Genomic DNA, 19,125 nt, shown 5'->3' with positions numbered 1-19,125 from the left:
GCATGTGGAGACCACACACACTACTGAGCATCATTTCCTTGTCTTAAGGCACTTCTACTGAAGTTATATCAACCTGTAATTTGATTTTCCACTTTGATTTTGAGTATCACTCCAAATCCAGACCTCCATGGGATATTAATTTTGAATTACATTGACCATTTTTATGTTTTATTGTTCTCTACGCATTCCTTTATGTAATGAAGAAAGATTTGCAACTGGAATATTTCATTCAGTGATATCTAGGATGTGGTATTTTAGTTTCCCTTTATTTTTTTGAACAGTGTATTAACACTTTTATTTTTGAAACCATTATTACTTTGCATCATTTTTCTACACCTGCCTACGTTTCCAGACACTACAATGCATGTATATATTTTTGTACACCTGTCTACTTTGTACACAATATGCATGTATATATATATTATGTTTTATATATGGTATATGGTTTAGTGTAGATGAATGCTAATACATGTAACACATTAGACTAACAAGAACATTTTATTAAACATTTGAAATCGTTAGTCATGTTTGCATATTTCCAGACAAGATAATAAGGATAGAATGATAATGCATTCCTTCTTAAGACCAGAAACGGACGGTTCCATCAGATCCCCCTGATATCAGATAGTCTCCTTTGTGGTCAAAGATCACACATTGAGTATCATCTTCATGGCCATCTAAGCTTGTCAGTTTTCCAGATGTTAACACCAGAATCTTCACTGTTCCATCATTGCTGGCCAGGGACACCAACTGACCTGCACGAGAGAAGAGATCAGAAGGGTAAAACTCATGCTGAGGATGATGCAGAGAATAATGATTAGACTCTAAGTGACGTGTGCTGAATTAATGTTTTTATTGGAAATAACTTCAATCCAAGCGTGATAAATCAATACAAATGAGACAAGCTGTCTATGCCAGCAAGTAAACTCATAAATCCCTAGCATGGACATCCTGTGCCTATATATTAGAATAAACACTTTAGCTGCAGGACAGCAGACGATATATAATTTAGGTTTAGAGCCCACCTATGAAAGGCATCTTGCATCCTGATCTACTAGTCCAGTACGCTTATTTAAAGGTAAGAACACTAATAATTAGTCTCTGTTGACAATAGGTCGGAGGTTTTGTTAAGAGCTTCCATTGCAGATTCCATCACATGACACACACCTATGGAAAACTGAAAGGTCCATTTAGAACTCTACTGGTTCCATTACATGACATTGGTATTATTAATAAGCAGAGACTGTGACACAGATGTGAATTATCCTTATGCATATATTATCTTTAATTTCTATGTTACAATAGAGTTGTGTTCTTTCACGTCAGGGTCTTGATGGTAAGACTAGTAAAGTAGGCAGCAAAACCTCAGAAACTCTAATGTCTAGATGAATAGCATGATAAATCAAGTGTCTCTCAGGATTCATCAGAATCTATTTTACACTTGTCACAACTCTGTGGAATGGAGGTCGTGATGTTATTATGAACACAGCATTGCATTGGGTGACCTAGTCCCAACAAGCAGTTATTATTTTATTATTAGTAGTAATAATGAAATAATATTTTATAATTTTCCCTATATTTAATAGTATATAATTATAGATAGACATCAAATTGGTTTGGACTCATGGTGACCATTCTTGTGTATAGAGAGTTTTTTCTCAAGATTAGATGTAGGAGTTCTGCACTGAGGTACTGAGGGCCATTTTTTACCTCTTCAATTGGGATATTATGTTTTGTGATAGAGTGCAGTACATCTGAATATATGTTGTTTACCACAATATTATTTTTAATAGTGGTATGCTAACTTGTGATTTTAACAGCACAAATTTTCAATGATAAACCGAAGTTAAGTTGAGTTTATTTACTGAAAACATTTTTTTTTACATTATTTAATTCATGTGTCTCTGGGTGATGAGAGACCTTGAAAGATGTTTCCCTGAAAAGAAAAAAAAAGGTATTTGCTTTTTTTTTCAGAACCAGAACCTCTCATTATTGTCTAGGGGCTGTGCCTGGTAATTCAGCTCAGCCTAATTTGAGTGGACACAGAAGTCACAGAAAATGGAGTTAAATATCTTGTAAAAATCTCAGAGCTCCCCTGACTCTAACTTTTCCATGTTGTGTTGTGTCCCTCCATTGCATAAATATTCACATTTGTTGCTTTTGGAGTTCAGTATGAGAAATTTCTATTTATAATTCAACTGTGCGCTTCAGTGTCTTCTCTTGGGGCATGCGCTCTCACCCTTCCCTCCCAGATACTGCCAATCACAGCTGCTTCTAGGAAGGAGGAATAAAAGTGCACACTGCCAGAGAAGACTATCAAGAACTGAACAGTTGAACTGCAAGCAGAGATTTCACATACTGCACTCCAAAAGCAACAAATGTGAATATTTATCAAATGGAGCAATGCAGCACAAAAATGGAAGAAAATACAGAATCAAGAGAGCTAAGGGTTTTTTCCAAGATATTTAAAGGGAACCTGTCATGTCCACCATGCCCTCAAACCCAGCAGCATTTACTTATTTATCAGTAAATTCCCTGCCTAACCATCTAACATTTTTCCGGTCAAATTAGGTTTTAAAAAAAGGATTTATAATGCCACTGTTTCCTATATTAATGTGAAGCTTGACTAGTCGATGGGCGTTAGTTGTGTCAGATTGGTCAGCCCACTTTCCATGTTTCCCTCTGGGCATGATAACATAATTTGCACTAGCGGCGTCACCATCTCTTATGCAAATCTAACGCATGCACGCCGCTCATTCCGTCATCATTACTGTGTCTCTGAAGCCGGATGTACACTTCCCAGCTTCAGAGGCCGGAAGCCATCTTCTGAACTTCCGGTCATGCACACTGCGCCTCTAAGCTAGGTGTATGCCACCTGGCTTCAGAGGAGCACACTGCGCATGACCAGAAGTTCAGAAGGTAGCTTCCGGTCATGTGTAGTGTACAACTCTGAAGCCGGGAAGCTTCAGAGACGCAGTGATACTGCCCGTATGAGTGTTGTGCATGCGCTAGATTTGCATAAGCGTTGGTAACGCGACTTGTGCAATTAAGTTATCACGCCCATGATAACATGGAAAGAGGACTAACTAGTCTGGGGCAACAAATGCACCAATTGACTAGTCGAGGCCCTCGTTAGCATAGGAAATAGGGACAATAGAAATGCTTTTTTTAACCTAATTTGACAAGAAAAATGGTATACAGGGAATTTACTGATAAGTGAATGCTGCTGGGTTGGATTGCATGGGGGATCTGACAGGCTCCCTTTAAAATACCTTGGAAAAAACCCTCAGCAATTACTGAATTCCAGCTATTGATTAAGCTAACCAAGCTTTTGTGTTATTCAGAAGAGTTATATGACACATATACCAGAAGATAAGATTAAAAGAAGCATACTGGAAGGAACACATCAAAGAGATTCCCTGTTTGGCTGAGTTTAGAAAATAAATCACAACATTAAAGATATTAATCTATATCAACTAATGTCCGGAATTCCATGTACTTCTTCTATGTTATTCTCCATATTTATAATGCACAAATAATACAAAATGATTCTATATATTCCGAAAAAACTAAATGTTTATCAGCCCCCAGTTACTGCCATTTTCTACAGCAACACTGAACAAATCCATATACTGCATTAAAGTTTAGTATGGGGTTGATGGAAACATTGAAAGTAGATCCAATCTGATCACTTTTGGAAATCTACACCAAATATGTCATCCCATGTGTTCTCCTTTGTCTGCTTTATCACCACTGTGCTATTCCGATCTCAGTTCTCAGTCAATTGTCCTTCAGGTCCATTAGACCATGGAGATGTCAGGATTGTTTTGTTAGAGTTCTCTGGAAAAGCATAAAGTATAGTGATAGAGAAAAAAATCAGAAACCTAACCCTTCTGTTGCTGAAAATAATGTTTCTTAGGTTTTACTGTGAGTTTGGTGAAGAGTTAACACGATTTTTCTAACATTCCGTTCAGTTTTATAGAGATTTCTTTCCTCCTAAATTGTTCTGATGTGAACAGCTAGAACAGTAAGTATACATTTTTACTGCAGTAAACACGCTATAGCTTAATCGTAATATATCTGTAAAATTACTCTGGAGATGATCATCCCCCCAAAAAAAAATTGATTGAAAATTGTCTTGTTCATTTTCAATTCCAAATAAAGCATTTTCTTCTGCAAGTCACTCCGGTACTATGGTATGTATACGAGTTGTCTCCGCCGATGCAAATTACTTATATACTGCAGGAAGAGAGGGAATCTGCCGCTCATCTGCTAAAATCAGATTGTAAGTTGATCCCTAGTTGACCTATAAATCTTTCTGTTACACCATAAGCTGTGAGTGATGCCATATCTGCACTGTATTAGATTGCTCAGTGTGCTTTGTGCTGGTGAGAGAAGATGAATAGTAAGTGGCAATATATTTGTTTTACACATCTCTGCTTTTTTATGCATTAAATGTCTGCAAAATTCAGCATTGGGATGGCCATCCTTCCCCCCCAACCAATATAGAGATCACCTTCATTAAAGAAGCACTCCTCCTCCTCTTAATATATTGCAGTCATCACATTACATAGCACTGTGTACTGACAATTGCCCATTTTGCCTTTCTACCCAGATAATTCTTCTCTTTTCTCTGCTCTATGTAGAAACAGGAAGTCTCTTGTCCCTGAAGAAATCATTCCCCTCTTCAACTCCTGATCAAGCTGATTCTCCACCTGCTGCCATAGATTTTTGCAGTGACTGATGTCTCATACAGTGAAAATTATCTACATAGAGCTTAGGATTCATCTAGTCAGTTTTTAATCATGAGATGTCATAGACCTTATGGAAAACATAAGGATAAAACTTTGATTGGAGGGCTTCTTTAATTCTGTTAAAATTATTGTGATATTAAAGAGAATCTGTCACCTGGTTTGTGCCCCCTAATGTGAAAGCAGCATAATGCAGAGACAGAGACCCTGATTCCAGCAATGTGTCACTTAAATCTATCTACATATCTGTCTATCTACTGTACATATCTATCCATCTATCATCTACCTATCTATCTACCTATCTGTCTATCTATCTGTCATCTATCATCTATCTATCTGTCTATCTACATATCTATCCATCTATCTATCTATCATCTACCTATCTACCTATGTCTATCTATCTATCTTATATCTATCTATCTTATATCTATCTGTTATCTATTTATCTTCTATCTGTTATCTGTTGTCATGATCCATGCTGGATCAGGACATATAAAAAGCACAGGTAATCTTTTTTTCCCCTAAGCTGTGCTTAAGGTTGGTTTTTGCCCCCGGTGGCCATTAGGATTATTGCACTGTGGTGTCGTTTGTTCTAAGTTTGCCCCCGGTGGTGGTGAGCGTCATTGCACTCTAGTTTCTTTAGTTAAGTGCACATGATTATTATTATGGTGTGATTGCTGGCTCTGCTATAAAAGAGTCACAGGTGTTGCAATCAGTGTTGGTGATAGTGTTCATTTCAACCATCCTTGGTGGAGGAGGGAGCTGGGAGAGCATTCCTTACAGCACTGTCTTAGCCTGGTGTAAAAGGAGTCATAGGGGATTTCCTTAGCTCTGACAGAGCTTGGTGGCAGCGACTCAGGAGGAGAGCTGCATCAACAGAGTAAAGCTAAGTGGTGTTTCCCTGTTTGTGTTTTTCCTTAGTGTGTATTAGTACAGCGGTGGGGCCAGTGCCTGCGCCACCCAGCTCCCTAGCAAGGGATAGGTGTAGGGTGTGCTAGGGCGACAGGTTCCTGATCGGCGCCCAGTGCGGAACCGGCATAGGGAACATTAGGAGCGCTACGGACACTGACTCAGGGGAGTGCAGGAGGTCTCCACGTCCCCTTTCCCTATCGCAGGGCCCACCGTTGTAACTGTTTCCCTTCCCTTTGTCTTGTTTTAGTTACCGGCCTGCGAGCCGTGTCACACAGGACAGTATCACGTGCCGCGTCCTGTTGTTCTAGTTACCGGCCTGCTGGTCGCGTCACACAGGACGGGTCCACTTTACATCTGTCATCTATCTATTATCTATCTTCAATATCTACTTACCTATCTAATATCTATCATCTATCTAAAATATCTATGTATCCTCTATCTATCTTCAATAACTACCTATCTATCTACCTATCTATCTAAATGTAGGTTTTAACACACAGACTTGGTGCTAATAGGTCCGATTATGCTAATCACACTCTGTGTAGAATGAAAAAATTCTCTATCTTCTCCATTCACTGAGTCCATGATGTTTTCTGAGCGCGGTCTGATTTTTTGACAGACTCGTTGTCATTGACTTAAATGGCTGAGTGCGGGCCGATTTACAGATTGAAATCATGTAAGCTTCAATTTTTTTACTTGGACAAACTCGGTCTGAGGAAAAAAATCAGACATGCGCACGGTCCCATAGAATGACATTGGTCCAAGTGAGATCCAAGGATTTGTCGGATCACACTCAGGCCAAAAAAATGGTCGTCTGCACAAGCCCTAATCCAAAAGAATCAGAGAGTCAGCCATGCAGCAGAAGTGCATGTGCTTCCACTATACTCTTTATTTGTTTGTTCCATTTATGATGCTGAGTCCCTTCTCACGGACAAGCCATGAGTCAGGGAAGTCAAGGAGTCCAAGTTCAAGAGCCAGATGGCTACGTTATAAACAGAGGGAAGAGACAAAAGGCATAGCCAGGGACAGTCCGGGGTTAGAATTCCAAGGTCAGAATGCGAACAGACAAAAGGGGTAGTGCAAATGGGTAGTCAAAAGGCAAACCCAAGGTTCAACAACGAAAGATCAGAATGTCTGAGTTCAGAGCACAGAGAAAACACACCACTGAGCTGAAAGCTACAACTGGCAGAGATCTGGGACTGATAACTAAATAAATAGCTGAATAATCACTAAGAACAGGGAACACCTGAAGGAAGCTCAGCACCACCCAGTCTCATATTGGACAACTGAGCTGATTATCAAAATATCAACAGCTCAGCACACCTCTGCACTTGAGTGCATGACTCAGTTGCCATTCAAAATACTGACAGCCCAGCATGGCCCTCACTAGATTGGACGACTGAGCTGTCACTCTCCAAACTGACCGCTAAGCATGACCCTGAATCCACTCACTGCATCCAATACACACTGATAGGAAGAATTGTGACACCATTCCTGGTTTTGGCTTATGAATACTAATGTAAATTACTGATAAAAATATTGGAGTGTGAACGTGGCTTTACATGGTTTACTAATCAATTCAATTATTCTTTGTTACGTGTATGAATATGTGCAAATAGACATGGGAATAAAATGGGTACCACACACACAATAGAAGATGCTAAACTGCTTAGCATTCTCCCCCTACACTTTCCTAGAACGCATTGAAGCCAGATAAGCATTTTTAAGAATAAAATACATTCCTCCCAAATCTGAATGTTGTCATCAATTTCATTAAAGTGCAATTTGCACTGAAGACACTTTGAAAATTAGAGGAGACATACACATAATAAATATTTCTCAATTTCTCATAAGTAAAATGCAGGCAATGAAAGCTCGGCTTTAACCCGTGTACATCTCTGACTGAGCAAATGGATGGTTGTTACAGCAAAACCCAAATATAAACATTTATTCATTAAACTTAGCCCAAGTGGCTCGTGCTGATGGAGATACTTCATTTAAATTCTTTGCAAGCTGCCGAGAGAAGAGGATCTCATCCAACCCATGCAAGCACAGTACTCACTCATGCAATAATAAAGGGTTATTAGCCAATAATGGAATTTCCTACTACAATAATTTGTATTATTTGTCTGCTGCATCATGAAAGTTGGACCATGAAAGAAGTCATGAAGGGCAGAAAATTACAGGCCAGTAATTTTGGTTTCCATTTTCTACGCGTAAAACACAAACAAGTCTCAGCTCCCGGAAAGTTGAGGCATATATTGCTGTTCCTTTGCTTCCGCTCCACTTTCAAGACCTGTAATATGTTCTCTTTTATTTGTGCTCTGTGTTTGAGTTCTACTGTAATGTGAATTCTTCCTTTCAAGACTTTTCTGAGATTTCCATTCTGCATTTAAATTACTTCTCCAAACTTCTGCACTCGCTGCAGAAATACTAAGCACCCAATTCCCCCCTTGAACCTTCCAATTTCCCTTTTTGCCATAACATCTTCAGATATGTTCAAGGAACATGGATCTAATATAATAATAAAATGGACTATTAATAGAGAAGGTGTTGTCCCCAGATCAGAAATAAATAAGTTGCATTTTTAATCTCAGCACTAAGTGTTTAGAGATCAGTCGCCAAGATGAAATTATGTTTCGCAGGAACTTGTTTTACAACATGTTTAACAACACAAGGAGATATAGAAACCCGATTCCCTGGAGCAGTCTAGAGACAATGCGTTTCATCCATTATTCAGACGGCATAAAGCAGCCTGTGAACCTGCTGGTTGCTCCAATGTGAAGCATTGACTGGCTTAGAATTGTGATAACAAAGGTTCTGCTCACTCTTAACTGAGACATTTGTAGCTGGGAAACAATAGTCCTTTCTCCAAATGTGAACCGATCATGGGATCTCCACGACCATCTACAAGATGATGTGACACGTGAATCAACTGACTCAGAATTTTGCATATTTCAATTTTGTCAAGTAATTGGATTCCAGTTCTTAAAAAAAATGAAATCAGAACCAAATTTGATAAAATGACCAGGAGGGACTGGGGAGCAAAGAAAGCGAAAATAGGGTTTTATCCGGTTAAACAAACAGTAAAAAAAATGCAAGTGCTTGCTCACCTGGTGGTGTTGGAATTGCAACAATCTTTAAACAAGTACCAACTGCTGCAAACCATGGGTCATCACCAGACCAAGAGATGTACTGTGTGGAAATCAGGTGGTTTTTCTTGCGCTGCTTGTGAAATCCAACAAATGGACTCAGGAGATGAGAGGATTAAAGTGCAATATTTATTGAGCGGTTAAAATGTTTATGCGTCTTGAAGTTATCCAACTTCTTCCTCAGGACGAAACCACAATCTTTGGTTTTATCCTGAGGAATAACTTAGATAATGTCAAAATGTGTAGACATTGTAACCGCTCAGTAAATATTGGACTTTAATCTTCTCATCTCCTGAGTCCATTCGAGGGATTCCACAAGCAGCGCAAGAAAAAACGCTTGATTTCCGCACAGTAGAATTAGATACAATGGGCAGATGCTCCAAAGCTCCCCTTTACATTTGTACTAATTTTAATAAAATCGCCTTGATATTTCTCAATGTCATATGGGGGGAGTCATTTTGGGGAACGTTTGACTATACATCATACAGTTTCAAAGTTTTAAGATTGAAGGTTGGCTTGAGTCCATCAAGTTCATCCTATAGCTTCACAAGTTGATTCAGGGAGAGTCAAAAATCCCATGGGGCAGACACTAATAGCTTCATATTAGGGGAAAATTTACCTCCCGACTCAACATGCAGCAGTCTAGTTCCCTGGATCATCGTTCCATCACATTTAGTTCACATAACCTGCAATATTATATTTTTTAAAAAGGCATCCAGGTCCCTCTTGAATGAGAAAACTAAGTACAACCTCTTTGACTTCTACGGTTTTGTATGTCAGGACACAATAAAAAAAATCTGATCCTTCCAAAATCTTAAAATTAGCAAAATACAGCCCAAACACGTGACAAATTACAAATTGTCCTTAACAAAAAAAATGCAGAAACAGCATGTAAAAACTCAAGTACACCCTTAATGTTTCCATAGGAGTTAAAAGGGTAAGTAGTAGCCATATGCTGCTAATCAATGCCATTGATGAATTACTCATCAGCACATGTAACTACCTTTATAAGAGTTTTGGCAGTTTGCTGGTCTGGACAGGAGTAGTAAGGTGTGTGTTAACGCCATCAACACTTCAACAATGATCTTGGAGAAGCAATTGTTAAATGACCATTAATCTGTGAAGGGCTATAAGGCCATTTCCAAACACTTTGGAGTACATCCTTCTATAGTGAGAACATCTCTTCATAAGTGAAGAACATTTTATTTTTAATACAAATTGTGCGGTTTACAAAAAATCCAACTTTATATAAAACATTCAATATAAAAACCTGATTAAACAAAACGCTATGCATTGGGGCCGGCTGTCAGTCAGGGCCGGGGGCGCGGTTACAGTCCCGACTCTCTATACACAGAATGGAGACTGAACCCATGCTGGTGCCACCCTGTGATTGAAACCCAAACATTGCCGGGGTGGTATGAAGTTCATTTTCTCCCAGCAGTGTTCAACTAAGTGCGGGCATCGGGCAGGTTAATAATGATATTAACCTGCATGTTAACCCCATATCTGCAGGTTAATAGCATTTTTTTTTGTCAGGTTCCCCCTAACCTCCTTTTTCATGGGTTCCTGAGTTCAGCAGTAATAAACAAATGTCAGCGCACCTTTAATTTAAAATTAAACTAATTTTTGGTAATAAACTCCATCATCTTATATTGCCTCCTTCTCTGCAAAGCTCCTGTAGAATGTCCGTTCAACTGCTGCTCAGCAATATCCGTATTCTGTATTCAAATGATCTATACAGAACTTTCCCTCTGTGAGCCTCTCTGTATCCCTCTCCCAAACTGAGAGAGGCAAAGTAACATACAGACATTGTTTAAATGCACTGTAAGGATCTTGCTGAGCAGCAGTTGGAAGCAGCATCTAAAAGGAGCTTGAACTTTAACTTGAAACAGTACTGCAGTAGAGTGCTTGGTAGACAAGGAGGCTAAATAAACTAATGAAGAATAGTATAAAAAGGTTTAAAGTGTGGTCACCAACTATAAAAAATGTTAGGTACTCTTGTACTCTTTAAAAAATTGCTTTTTACAACACCGGCATAAAAGAAAATGAGGAATCACTTTTTTGTGCCTTTTCCTCACAACTAACTCCTTTTACCCCATATGGGACAATCTGGATGATAGTAGTTTATTATGTTGCTGCTATTGCTTTATATAAGCTGAATATCTCCCTCAAGCAGCGCCTACACCATTAGAACTCTTTATTACAAAAATGTGACTCATGTTGTCCACATCAAGTTTCATATTTATGCCTAAAAACAAAGGAAAAAAATACAGAGGTGCTGGAAAGTTTTTGAACCCTGCAGAATTTTCCAGATTTCTACATAAATTTGACTTAAGACTATATCAGTTTTTCACACAAGAACTTAAAGAAGATAAAGAGAATTAAACCAGGGTTTCCCAACTCCAGTCCTCAAGGCACACCAACAGATCATGTTTTCAGGATTTCCTTTGTATTGCACAGGTGAAGCAATTATCACCTGAGCAATACTAAGGAAATCCTGAAAACATGATCTGTTGGTGTGCCTTGAGGACTGGAGTTGGGAAACCCTGAATTAAACAACACAAATCAGTATAAAATATTTGACTTTGTCATTTTTAAATGAGAAAAAACAACTAATATCACGTCTGTGACAAAAGTATGTGAACCATTAGAATTAGCTAATTTGAAGGTGAAGTCTGATGTTTTTAGTAAGATGACAATCAGATGTGAGTAAGGTGACTATTTTTACTTAAAGGAGCGTTTCTCAACTCCAGGTTTTCTTTAACTTTTACGATTTCCTTACTATTGCACAGGTGATGGAATTATCACCTGTTCAAAAATACGAAAATCGTAAAAACATGATCTTTTGGGGGGTCTTGAGGACTGGAGTTGAGAAACATTGATTTAACAAACAGGGATATCAAAGTCTGATGTTCACAACACGTTTGTGGAAGTGTGTCATGTAACGAACAAAGGTGATTTTTGAGGACCAGAAGAAGAATTGTTGGTCATCAGGCTGGAAATGATTACAAATTGAGGAAAATCAAGACCATTATTATCCTCCAAAGAAGTTGTCGGCCAAAAGAAGATCACTCCAAAAGCTAGTTGTATAATAGTTCCCAAAGGAACTCAAAGGGAATCTATCAGTAGGATCATCCATCCAAAGCCGTCTAGTTGGGAAAACAGGTCTTAGAAAGTAGAATAAAATGTTTCTTTGATATCTGTGATCCGATGTCTTATTCCAGAGAAATCCACATTTTTCTTATATGTAAATAACCTGTTACGATCTATGGGCCGGACACTGATCTACCTAAGAATCTGCCTCCAGAGCTTATATTAAATGGAAAGGATATTACTGAGACTGTCTACTCTCCTGATCTAGATATTTCACACTAACTACCTGCCTCTTGTGCCCAGCGCTGTTCTCTGTCGGCACAGAGCTGTCACAGACTGCTCCTGCTGGGGATTCTGCGGCTTCCGTTTATGTCACATCAACAGAGCGGTAGTTTCTAATCTGCTCTGCTGATGGAGAGTGACTGCCAACGTCATGCTGACTGACAGTTGGCTCCCCACTGCCTAACTGCAGGGAGCCAGCAGTGAATCAGCATGATATCGACAGTCACACCCCAATGGCAGAGCAGTCCGGAAGAAGACCTGCTCTGTTAACATGGAGCTTCTGACTTCCAGGCATGAGTATTCGGTGACCGCTCTGAGCCAGCGCCTGGTTAAACAGGCAGGAAGTTGCCTCTGTTGGTAACTATCAGCCTGTTCGTTTTTAGGCCTATAGTAAAAAAAAGAAAACATCAGAAGACGACATATAGAGCCTACAAGCGTGATCAATGGATTTATGCCAATATGCCGATATCTGCCAATCCTCATTATTATAAGGTGCTATTCAGCAATTTAGAAGTGGTTTTACATGTACACAATACATAAAGGACAGATGTGATCAGTTTTGATTTTAAGCAGGGGAGAATCGGATTTCCAGAATTTTACATTTGTTTGTCCAGGTCCCCTGCAATAAAAGTGTTCTCTACACATCCCTGGCATACCTGATCTATTTTTTAAATTTAATGCTAATCCAGTGCCGCTGGCAGAAAAGAATTAAAATCCCATCATCAAGATTTCAGTCTGGTAAACTCATACCTACCGTAAACGTGAATCTGTTCCACTGGGTTTGAAACAATACTCAATAAGAAAATGGAAGTGTAAATCTATTAGTCTAATATAAGCCATTAAATTCAACTAAAGTTGCCAACTATTCCAGCAAAGGGCTGGAAATTATCAACCAAGACTTGACTCAAGTTGTATTTAAACTTGGCAGATGAAATGAGAAAGATTCGTGTTCGGTGTTGTGAGCTGTGAATATTGTTGGCAGGAGAAACGCTTACTTTATGAATTAAAGTGGGTCAGCCGCTGAAACTTATTTATAAAGTATGCACCATAACACCCTAAGAGCATTTCTACATGTCAAGGTGAGTGTAAAAGCACGTACAAAACAGCACACAAACTGACCCATTTAAGAAAGATTTGCAAGGACAAATAGGGAGTTACATGCTACACTACCGACTAAATGGCTTTAGTTTCACAAGTGCTTGTACATCAGAACAACACTTCCCATGTTCTAAAGAAGAAACCATCTTTCTGTGCACATCAATAGCTAAGAAAATTGTATTTATTTCAAATTACTTAAAAAAAGTTATTTAATTGTTTACTCCATAAATCAGGGATAGATCATTTTTACTCATTCACCAGATAACTGTAGGCTGCAATTAAAAGGGTTGCCCTGTCTAAACCAATAAGACTGCAGTTACTCTGTGTGACTGCAGACTTAGGAATCCCCCCACAGCACGCATTGTGCACTGCGAGGATTCGCTGGTTTCAGCATTGCTCTCCATACACTTGTATAAAGCGAGGCCATGCCCTTTATTCGGAAACACCCATTGGCTGTCTGTGTCACTAGACCGGGTGCGGCATCGGTGTTTGGAGTGAGGCAGCGCCCACTGGCCGGGAGTATGTATAACTCATATATGCCTTCCATTCCCGGGTCTGAAACGTGCAAATCCCAGCAGCGCACAGTGCGTGTGCTGGGGGGATTCATAAGTCTGCAGTCACACAAAGTGACTGCACACATATAGGTTTTGACCGGACAACCCCTTTAAAGTAAACTTGACACTGAATACACATTGCCCAATCCATGGGCAGCATGTAGCAGGTACTGGCTGTGTGACCTCTGCCAGATATGTCTGACTCTGAAACACTGCAGCATTTCAAAGAAAAACATACTTTAAAAGCCACCAGGTACCGAGCAGCGCTGGAGACTAATCGGAAAGGAGGGTTCCCGGTAGCTTCTCCCCGCCTGCTGCTCCCCTGATTGGCCTATACGCGCATGTAGGCAAAGACCTGTCACTCCCAGGCAGCAGGTGGGAAGAAGTCACTGACACACTCCCTTTAAAATAATCATGATAGGTTACATGTACATTAGGCAATGCAGAAGTTTCATTCAGTCCACCATCCTAAAGCAAATCAATGGACAGACTGTAAAGAATATTTTCAGGCTACTTATTATTCTAAGTGAACAGTTGACTTCTGCTAAGAGAGACAGAGGGCGGGTGTGCATAGTAGACTTGTATTTTTGAAAGACTGCAAAATTATTATTTTAAACTAGTCTGCTCATTACCTTATTTATTACCTTGTCCTGGATCTAAATTAAAAATCATGTTCCAAAAATCATACCTGAACCCACAAAAAGAATACTCATCAGGACAAATGACCCACTGGTCCATTGTAATGATAACCCATGCTCAAGCATTACTGTATTGCACTCTTGGTACATTTTGTTACACGGTTCATTAGAATTATGACCTGAAGAACACTTCCAAGCTCAGGGATTGAAACAGCATATGGTCTTTTTGATCTCTTAATTCAATTAATACTGGCTCCCTGGAGTAAGACTATAAAGTCCTGATGTGTAAGGTACATGGTGCCTCGCAGACTTTTCTAATAATCAACAGGGTTTTTCCTTGTCCTCTTCCTCTGAATGAACAATGCTTTACATCTTTTATGCATGCCTAAAGGTGCAAAGATTCTGTAGCAGAGCAAAGAGAATAACTGACTTTCTCCAGCAATTCATTCCTACAAGGATTCCATGGAATAATGTGGCTTTGAACACTTATAGCTGTAACCTACCAGTAAGTAACCTACCATTATCCAGTTTAAGGCTGCGATAATTTCCCCTCTTAAGACCAGACACATTTACGTTTTTTTTTCATATATGAGGTTTTAAATTTAATAGCTCTAAAGTTTTTTTTTCTCTCATTCAGTTATTCAACCAATTTTGCCTTTTCTTTGTGTTTTTTTTTTTTTCATTTTTATATTCTCATTTTTTATTTTTGTCAAAATCAGGGGAAAAAGTAAAGACGTGTTTTTTCACATTTTTTCACAATTTTTTTAACAAGCACAAATTCCCACTACAATACCGCACATTTTCAATTTGGCTTAACTGTCTGTAAACATTATTTTTAGGTATGTTTATCAATTTTTTGTTTCGTCTATGGCGAGGGTTAAAACAGCTGTTTAAACTGGTGATGAATTTCTTCCTTTTTTTAAATATTGTTCTTTTTTTTCCTTTGTTGCATCTTTATTTTTTTTATTTCACACATTGCACCCCCAAAAGGGTCATAAAATGCACAACATATACATTGAAAAATTTTTTTTTTATGCTAAATGATTTTCCCTGTAATTTAGGCTAATGTGAGCCCAAATTAAAAGGCAGATTCAACCTCCTGCCTGCACTGTATAGCTGATTTTGGTCTGCTAAAACCCAAAGGTGCTGGCATATGACTACATGAGCATTGAGACATGGGGAAGAAGCGATGAAATGCCTCACAGTCCCCTGATCTGAATATCATTGAAAATCTGTGGCTAGACCTCGAAATAGCACAGCATGAAAGAAGAATCTCACAGAACTGGAAACCTTTTCCAAGGCACAATGGATAAAAATCTCTCAAGCAAGAACTGAAAGACTCTTGTCTGGCTACAAAAAGTGTATACAAGCTGTGATACTTTCAAAAGGGGGTGCTACTAGGTACTAAGCATGCATGGTGCCCGAACCTATACATCGGCCCATTTTCCTTTTTGTAACTTTTAAAATGTAAAAGATGAATATATACATATTTTTTCCTAAAATACAAAGCAAATGTGTCATCTTTAACTTTAGGCCTTTTAGAGATCATACCATCTTCAACTTGTTTAACTGTTCACAATAACAGAATTTTTGACCAGAGGCGCCCAAACTTTTACATGCCAGTGTACAGTATGCAGCCAACTATATCCTAATATATTGCCTCTAAAGTACAAAGACAATTTTTACTTGAAATGGCTTTTCCACTTTTAGAGAAAAGTTTCCTGTTATGTAAAATAACCAAATCAGATAGTGCTCACTCTCCACAGGCTCTCTGCTGATGCCCCAATGTTGATGTTCTGGCTACAGCCATGACATCACATCAACAGCTTACATCATCACTGCAGCTCAGTGGCTCAACCAAGGTAGATAGCATGACTCTGGTACAACTTATTTCACTAACAAAAGGATTTACAATCTGCAAATCAGACTTGCCGGATAATTATCTTCCCCGTCATCATCTATTAGGACAGAGTTGGAAGGTGCACAACCATTACTTGTGGGTTTGGCTAATGTTAAGGCCCCGTTACACATAACGATGTCCCAGCGATCCCACCAATGATCCGACATGGATGGGATCGCTGGGACATCGTTAGGCTGATCGCTGGTGAGCTGTCACATAGACGGCTCTTAGATACCCGCTGTTTACATTGGAAACCAGCGTCCAGCGTTGCTGGTCTTTCGCTGCCACACGCAGTGATGCGCGCTGGCCAGCGGGAGACCAACGATCAAAAAACCTGACGAGATCGCTGTGGCATCACAAAATCAGCGATCTCGCTGGTGATCTCGCTGTGTGTGACGGGGCCTTTAGTCTAATGTTTTTGGGGACCTTAAACATTAAGACTGTAGCATTTAAAAGGTGTCTAAAGGCCCCATCACACTAAGCGACTTACCAGCGATCCCGACACTGATATCAAGGTGTCAGGATCGCTAGTAAGTCGCTATGTGATCGCTGGTGAGCTGTCACACAGACAGCTTCACCAGCGATCAGCACAGCGATGCCGAGCGCCCGGCATCGCTGGCCATCCCTGTAAAAAATAGAATCAAAATAAAAAATATAGTTATTCTCACCTTCCGACGTCGCGTTCAGCCTTCCTGCCTCTCTCCATGCTCCGGTCCCAGTGATCCTTTGCACGAATGACCGCGAGATGTCACGGTCTCGAGGGATAACAAAGTCTCGCGGTCATTCGTGCAAAGGATCACTGGGACCGGAGCGTGGAGATGGTGAGAATAACTATATATATTTTTTATTTTTTTTATTATTTTTTACACTTGATTGCTGGTCTCCCGCCTGTCACACACAGCGATGCGTGCTGGCCAGCGGGACACCAGCGACCAAAGAAATGTCCAGAGGTTTCTTCCAGCGATCAGCGATACCGGCGGGGGGGCCGCTCGCTGATCGCTGTCACACATCTCGCTGGTGAGATCGCTGTTACGTCACAAAAGTTGTGACTCAGCAGCGATCTCGCTACCGAGATCGCTTAGTGAGATGGGGTCTTAAGTTTGTTCACTACCATCTGTTTGGAGCCCATGAATCACCTGATAATGTGATCTCAAGGTGACGATGGGTTGAGATGAACCTTCTCAAGGCTTTTGTACTTGCCATGGTAATCATGGTGAGCAAGGTACCTGGGGCTTTGTAGGATACTAGCTATTTTACAATACACTGCAATACTGTGCTATATATGCAGGTTAAAGTCCCCTTATGGGACTAATAAAAAGTGCAATAAACATTAATTAGTATTTTTAAGTGTGAAAAAAAATCTTAACCACTTCATGACATTTGATGTATCTATACATCATGGGAGGGAAGGAGTTCCTGACTGATGAGGTATAGACACGTCATGGCGATCATGCGGGCACAGGAGCAGTGCGCGTGCGATTGGTGCCAGATATTCAGCAAACATGACAGCTGACAACTGGCTCTCACGACCAGGAGCGGTGCCGTGAAAAAAACAAAGGCAAGGCAAAAAATCTATGCTTTTTCATCAAACAAAAAGTGGAATAAAACGAGATCAAAAAGTCGACTGTAAATAAAAATGGTATAGCTGTAAACGGCATCTCCAGCTCCATCAGCGGAATAATAAAAAGTTATAGCTCTCAGAATAAAGCAATGCAGAAATAATTCTTTTTTGGATAAAATAGTTTTTATTGTGTAAAAGTGTAAAAACATAAAAAAGGGATATAAATGTGGTATCGCTGCAATCGTATTGACCAAAGAAAAAAAACTGCATTATCAACTTTACCATACCCAGAACAGCATTAAAAAAAACAAAAAAAAATGAATTGCTGTTTTTTGATTATTCTGCCTCCCAAAAATTGGAATAGAAAGTGATCAAAAAACGTTATGTGACCAAAAATCGCACCAATAAAAATGTCAGCTTCAAAAAGCAACCCCTCACATGACTCTGTCCTTAGGCTAGTTTCACACTTGCTTTTTTTTGCAGCGCGTTTTTCCCACAAAAAAACGCATTAAAAAAACGCATACAAATGCATACAAACGCTGCGTTTTTTTCCAGCATTTTAATGCGCATGCAGGAAAAAAACGCAGCGTTTTTGCGCGTTTGTATGCGTTTTTTGTGCGTTAGCGTTTTTTTACAGATTTTGAAAAAACCCCACAAAAAAGAAAAAACAACCATTCAACAACACACAAGACCAATGGGACTTCATTGTGGGTGTGGTATGTTAATATATATAGACCCTGTCTACAGTATTCTTCACAGTTGCTTGATTCTTCTCGTGACCATGGATCTGCGCTGGAAGAGTTTTCACTTCAACTTGGATTTGGACATCGCGATGGCTCAGGCGTATGCAGTTGCTTGCCATGAACAAAGGAAGAGAGAGAGGCAGCGAAGACGGCGGCGTATGTGGATACATCCGATTGTTGAACTCCGGGAGAGCCGTGGGGCATACCACACCCTCTACAGCGAGCTACGTGCAAACCCGGAGAAATTTACTGATTATATCCGGATGTCCCACGAAAGTTTCATGGATTTGCTTGCTCGTGTCCAACAATCCATCCGGAGACAGGACACACAGCTCCGTCGTGCGATTCCTCCTGAGGAACGGCTACTGGTGACATTACGGTATGTTTTAAAAACAAAGGGGTGTGGTCTGATGTTTTTTTTTGTAAATTTAGTATTCAAAA

The 19,125-nt window shown here is 39.7% G+C and overlaps 1 protein-coding gene across 2 annotated transcripts in view; it reads right to left on the bottom strand.

Moving 5' to 3' along the window:
• Positions 1 to 267: 267 nt before the first annotated feature.
• SPAG16 (sperm associated antigen 16) overlaps positions 268 to 19,125 on the bottom strand; it is a 1,757,100-nt gene continuing 1,738,242 nt past the window's right edge. Inside the window, exon 16 of one of the 2 annotated variants that reach the window (XM_073553217.1) lies at positions 268 to 755. In XM_073553217.1, the coding sequence (XP_073409318.1) occupies positions 580 to 755 (176 nt within the window). In that variant the 3' untranslated portion in view covers positions 268 to 579. The remainder of the gene's footprint in view (positions 756 to 19,125) is intronic. The other variant, XM_073553218.1, reaches the window with a different exon arrangement.

The sequence above is a fragment of the Dendrobates tinctorius genome, unplaced genomic scaffold (assembly GCF_039654945.1).
Source record: "Dendrobates tinctorius isolate UK_male_01 unplaced genomic scaffold, ASM3965494v1 ptg000199l, whole genome shotgun sequence".
Classification (NCBI taxonomy): domain Eukaryota; kingdom Metazoa; phylum Chordata; class Amphibia; order Anura; family Dendrobatidae; genus Dendrobates; species Dendrobates tinctorius.
This window is presented reverse-complemented; position numbering and strand designations above follow the sequence as displayed.